Genomic DNA, 6551 nt, shown 5'->3' on the forward strand with positions numbered 1-6551 from the left:
GTTATATGTATGTGTTCAGTAAGAGATATGACTACTAACGAAACGAAATAAAAGTGTGTTATTGTTTACATTTTAAAAGATGTCTGATTTTATTCTAAAACTTTATTCTCGGATACACTGAGGTTGGACTGATTTTGCGGCATTATCGGCAATGCGAGATATAAAATATTTTGTTTCTGTTTGAGTTTTACATCGGAGAGATTCTCGCGCTTGCGAAAGTAAATAGGTTGTGAGCTGACTTCAGCGGTGGCGACCAAATCGATGGGCTTGTGGACGTGTCCATTCATGACGCCCGGATATGGCCAATCAGTTATGAGTTGCAAGCGATGCCGCGTTATAAGATCCGTTGGTTTGACGTAAACGTGCGGAGGTGTACCATCACCTGGGCGCGGATAGAAGTAAATATGCTCGGTCATAGGCTCATGTACCGTTTGCGTTAGCGCTGTGGTCCAGAGCAACGCAAGCAAAGCGAGGCACAACATCTGCAAGAAAGTAAATTTTTTTTATTTTCTTTTTTTCAGAAAAAATGTGTCAGTTATACGCAAGTTACTACCAACCTTGTTACTCAAAACATTTCCTGCGCGTGAAGGCAACATTCCAAACGCACAATAAACATCCGACTAAGTCTTTGAGTTCACCTCCACATATCTTTTATACGATGCGTACGTTAATTTCCCCATTTTCGCTGTTTTCTTCCTTGGTTTTCAGCGCCACAAAGTAAAAATAAAAAATAAAAATAAAAAAGTTAATTAAGCCAATTTGCGCATAAACGCCGTTTAATCTCGGTCACACGCTACATCGACACCTGAACGCGCTTTGCGGCCTACATGCGTCCGCTGCCCAGAGCCAACAAGCGTGCGCTGCCAACACCCAGCGGTGGTCGGGTTTAACGAGTTTGCACAAAGTCTACCTGAGCAGGCAGCCTCGCAATTGTTTTCCGTTTCATTCTACAACAATTTTTGTTATAATTCTTGACTTTTTTGCTGCAGTTAACCTTAATTCTTCAACGCGTTTAATTCTTTGCAATAACAAACAACAAAACGAGCCGCTTTGTCTCGGCTTGCGAGCGTGGCGTGTCTTAAAAATTTCGTTGAAATTAATTAAAAAATACATACATATTTGGTAAATAATTGATAAATCAGGCAAAAAATTACACAAAAAATGGCAAAATGTTTATTCAATTGCATTATGTAAATGAGATTTTAAGGCTTACATAACAAACGCCGTCTTACTTTCTAATTGTGAATCAAAATTTATTTATTTTGTTTCCTTTTTTTTTAATTTGGTATTTTTGGTAAAAAGTGATGAGAATATTTCGGTTAACGGGACAATGCCGCAAAATTGGGCTCTCCAGGTAGCCGGGACGTTTCGTGTTGTTGATCTCATTTTTAAAACAACTTTCACATTTGCAAACTTCTAACAAAGAATATTTATTTGGTTGTAGCGACTTTAGGGTTTAATTCAATAAGTCCTGATTTTTATAGAAAAAAGTTTATATTTCAGATTACTTCAAATGCTTCAACTGTGATTAATATTTTCAATATTGCACTCTAATCCAGCAATTTGAAACTTGACAGCAAGAAAGCTTTAACTCGATTTAAGTGGTTTTGTCACAAATACACAGCTTTGCATTGTATGTATGTTTATATTTCGTAAGCTGCAATTTAATTTATAATTATTTTATTTATTCATTTCAACAGCTTATAATTCAATAACTGGTCATTCAAATACTGTCCAAGTCAAGCTGATATTAACCGAGATATTCTAAAAAATTTAATGACTGGAAATTTTATATGGATTGGTTCAATTAGTTTAATTTGATTGGCTGACGTCGCTTGGATGTGTTTACAAAAAAATGCGATTCCGTTGGTGATAAATTAAAAAATCAACACATTGTCACTTTCTTGCCATCTGAACGACTAATCCCAAATGACGTAGCACCCGAAGCTCTCCTCACAATTTTCTTTTTCACCATAGTTAAAGAGCAAACCTTGTAAATCTATAATCCTTGAGTAAAAAGGGCGAGTGAAAGAAAAGGAGAGGGGAAAAACAAGTATGAGTTAAGACAATTCTGTCACTTTATGCTTTACAGCATTGCCATTTAGGTAGAAACCCCACCAAAAGTGATAACTTTTACATTCACAAATTTGACTTGGTAACTTTTTGGTAGACTTTTTATGGTAACGTCCACCTACTAATTCCACCATTGCTTGCAAATGCCGGGCATCTTTTAACGAGGTGGCGGCATAACGTCGCATTCATTTGAAATGGGGCCAGGACGTAGTGACATGCAAGAAGATTGTAAGGCTGACGAATTGGCGAGAGAAGGCACTACCATTCGCCTCCCTCTTAATATGGAGATTGTAGGTAAACCCCTCTCTACCTACAAACTGAGTGATACCAGTCAGTAATTCACCGCAGCCAACACAAGGTGGGGTGATAGTCTGACATTTAACGCTACAAAAAGAATTTGGTCAGCATGGAATGTCAGTCGCTCAAACGCGCTACTCAATCGGTCAAGGAAAAGCGTCTCTATGTTAGTTGCTTTAATCATTGGCCACAGTCTCCTAGGTCGACTTGCACAAAGATTGAATGTACCTCATTTAGAATATGCTGAAGCTGCAAGAATGAGAAGGAGGAAGAGTCTGTCAGACATTTTCTTTGTCCCTGCGTGGCATGCCATTAGGTTTGGATACTTCGGCTCTTCATACTGATGATCTTAAGGATATATGTATGTTAAGTGTCAGCAAGACCAATGGATTTGGATTAAAGGGGAGTAGCAGGTCAACTGCTACTGTGGTACCACAATGGGTCAGCAACGGTCTAAGTGAGTTGGTTTTAACTCCGACTACCATTTCTACTTACCTACCAAAGATTCCTTCTATGAACGCTTGGAACGTTCCTATGAGCGCTGCCCCGCCACGACATAAAAATCGTGCTTGGCAACTACGCAAAGAATGTTCAACATCGAAAAGCTGCAATCCCAACAGACAGCCAGAAGATTCGCCACTCGACTCTCACTTCTACTCTCAGAGAGTATTGCCCAACAAACCGATATGCACGAACAATGGAGCAACATTTCTCGTTCTCTACGTACCGCCGCCGAAGAAGAATAGCCAGAAATCAACGGTATATCATAGTAAATTGAGAACTGCACTTTGTTATACTAAAAATCAATGGGCTATAAAACTGCATACCCAGAAAAATTCTAAAGTTAAAAAGTTGAAAGTTTTGTTGAAATTTTGAAAAAAAAATTTTACATAGTTTGGAACTTCGCATGATATGGTTTTTGTTGGAGTGCGAGTTATATTTTTATAAAATACAAAAGAGCGGTGTGTTTATAATTTTTCAACGGGGTGTATATGAGAAGGAATTCTATGGGTACGAATTAATAGTAGTTAGAGCAGATTTATAGTCACTTGCAAAATTATAAAGCAACACATACTGACAGGTTTTGATTACTATTTATTGATTTTTTAGTTTCAACTTTTTTCTAATATAGTTCATTGTACAGCAAAGTTCATTTTTATCCAAGTTTCAAACTTTTTACACGATTTATAAAAATTCGACAAACTTTCAAACCTTTTAATCAAAATTACAAAAAAAAAATTTTTTTGGTACGAGGTTTAACAGCTCATGAAATTTTTGTATAATTAAGTGCAAGTTCGGAGTGTCTATACGGAAGTTTCGTGCATTTGTTGTAGGGAAAAACTGCTCAACACCAGAACGGAAAAAAATTATCATACATCAATGAGAGTTTTCAGACACCTCAAACTTGCTTTATAAATACTAAAATTTGATAGACTATAACACTGCATACCCCAATTTTTTTCAAAAATTCTGAATAAAAAGTATGAAATTTGATGAATGTTTAACATTTTGCACGAAATTGGGTAATTGGTTTATGCCGGTTTTGTTACAAGGATGATAAATTTACCAGGTTTGGCTAATAACTATGGTGAAAAACAAAATTGTGAGGGGAACTTCGCCTGCCACGTCACGGTGGTGATTCGCCTGCCGAATTCTACACGATCTTTCCACATGTACTCACACACTCGTCCGATCAGTTGTTTTTCGGATAGCAACGAAGTGTCATTAGTTGTTTTTTTTTTTTTTTTTGTATATCACCAACACAATCTCAGTTTTTTTAGTAAGCGAACCGATTATAACGCCCATCAGCTGATTCTGATAAATTCGCTGAGAGCCGGTGAACGATCTGATATTGGCTGAACCTATAAAAAATTGTTCAGCATGGCTTTGGTTTGGTTCAGGTATATAATGAAATATATTTTTATATAAAAAGATTTTTTGAATTGATTCGTAACAAAATAAATATTTTCGAAACTTATCAACTTGTTGCTGAAATAATCTCAATCAATTTTTTTTAGTGATTTATTTCATTTGTACTAAAACGAACGCTTTCACTGTGTTTCTAAGTTTTTGCAATTTTTTTTTATTTTTTTAAATTCTTTGTTAAAATCTTGGTAAGAAAAAAATATGACTTTGTGCGAATAGTTTGAAATAGTCAGAGTTGTTCTACTATTATAATTAAATTTACAACTTGGTATCTTAGTACTAATTACCGATTATCTACCGGCTTAGGTAATGAATTTTACAGGTAGAAGTGTTTGCCGAAGGCAGTCGCTAAGCTAAATCGGGACTGATTACGTTTGATAAGCGTATGCCGTTGGCCCTTAGTGTCTGAGTTTGGGATGTTGGTCAGCGAAAACTAAGTTACCGGTAAGCTAACTAACGGGGGTTCCTTGTGTTCAAGTGAGGATTGGGTTCTAACCCCAATATAACTCATATACAGGTGCATTTATCACCTGCAGCTTCAATATAATCTGGCGTACGGCGTCAGGTTACAAAATTACCAAACTCATCTGGGATGAGTATAGACTTAAGGACATCCAATGTGCACAGAAGGTATTCAAAAACTCAGGCCTAGTGTTGTGAGGCTCGTCGTCGTTCTGGTCTTAGGCCTATTAGCACCTACTCCAGAAGGCTAAGCATTAGTTAGATCGAATACTCTAGAACCTGCAAGGATGAAAAGAGCACCTTTTGGTAAATGCAAAGCTGTAATAGAAAAAACGTAAAGGAAGTCCAGATATGCTTAGAGATAACTGGTAATATGCAGCTTGACCGTCACTTTGCAGAACGACATCAAGACGCACGCCACAAATAGGAGGAGAAGCTCGGCTAAACACCAAGCAAGGGTGTACGTGCCAATTATATATATATATATATTTATGTCTTCTGAAAATATAAGTAAGTGGTACCTCAATCGATGAAAAAGACGATAAAATCATGTGAGCACTCATTTCATAACCCAGGAATTAAAAAAACTTTGATACCATTTTGGTTCGTCAAAGCTGGTTTAAAAATGAAGCTCGATGTATGGATCTGCACGAATTAAAACAAAAGAGCCTTTTGCCGAAAGCTAGAATGACAACTAGCGAATTAAACCCGAATCTGGAAAACTCTCGAAAATCATCATGATAAAGGCGTAGAGAGCCGACCCAAACGGTTGTCAAGGACGGATTAACCGTCCGATTGAAAGGAATCATCCATTAAGAGCTGCTCTCACTGGCTCAAATGCTCAATTTTTACTTCTCCTCTCAGCAACTTAATCTTCTAAGTGAGTGAAGTGTCAAAATTATAGTACAGGAAGGATGCCAAGATAAAGCTAGAGCGCACAGATTTTTAATGACCCAGCAGAAGTTATTAAGTAACGAAATATCGGTTTTTTATTCAGGTTTTAAATCATTTAAGCGCAACTCAACCGAGAAAAGTCCGAATTATAAAAAAACACTACAAAACACACACTAAACTGAAAAATTACTGGATATCGAATTAAATTTAATTGCATTTAATTACAAAAAGAAACTGAATAGATTTAAATAGCCTTTTACTCTTCTTAGGAGTCAAAGACAATATTCAGAATCGATTTTGTTTAGCCATCCGATTAAAAAAAAAACTAAGTAACCACTTTCAAGTTTTTGCTACGCCAAAAAAACGATGAACGAAGAAATTATAAAAGAAAATATTGAAAAACATGACTAACCAATTGGAAAAAAGGTTTTTATTAACACGGTTCTCTTTTGAAAATACATAGAAGCTACGAGATATAGGATGGGCGCTTCTTTCGCATCCGTAATTTAATGGATACCTGACGCCAAGTGATTCGATAATTTATTGGGTATGGAAATAAGTTTCCGCCGTCATAAAAGAGGTGTCGCTGGTGATACTATTTTTGTTTTCGTTCTAGTAATATACTGGTGATTTGAAGTTGTATATGTGAGGTCTCGATCGCAGAAGTTGATATTCGTTTGAAGCGTAAAGATCCCTTTTTATCTGACGTCAAAAATGTCTACGTTCGTCCTGAGAAAACAGCATTTACGGGAAGTCATCCCTCACTATTACCTTTTAAAGAAAAATGCAGCTGAAATGTGTCGTATATTGATCAATATTTATGGTAATCACGATCCATCAAATACAACTTGTAAAGAGTGGTTCCGACGCTTCCAAAGTGGCAATTTCGAGTGAGTGAT

At 36.6% G+C, this 6551-nt stretch overlaps 1 protein-coding gene across 1 annotated transcript; it reads right to left on the reverse strand.

Moving 5' to 3' along the window:
- Positions 1-89: 89 nt before the first annotated feature.
- Positions 90-766, reverse strand: LOC129238152 (uncharacterized). Its single transcript, XM_054873187.1, has 2 exons — positions 558-766; positions 90-482 (listed from the first exon to the last, which is right to left on the reverse strand). Exons 1-2 carry the CDS (start codon positions 594-596, stop codon positions 90-92), a joined length of 432 nt encoding a protein of 143 aa, XP_054729162.1. The 5' UTR covers positions 597-766.
- Between the last annotated feature and the right edge of the window lie 5785 nt (positions 767-6551).

Source organism: Anastrepha obliqua, chromosome 2 (assembly GCF_027943255.1).
Source record: "Anastrepha obliqua isolate idAnaObli1 chromosome 2, idAnaObli1_1.0, whole genome shotgun sequence".
In the NCBI taxonomy this organism is placed as follows: Eukaryota; Metazoa; Arthropoda; class Insecta; order Diptera; family Tephritidae; genus Anastrepha; species Anastrepha obliqua.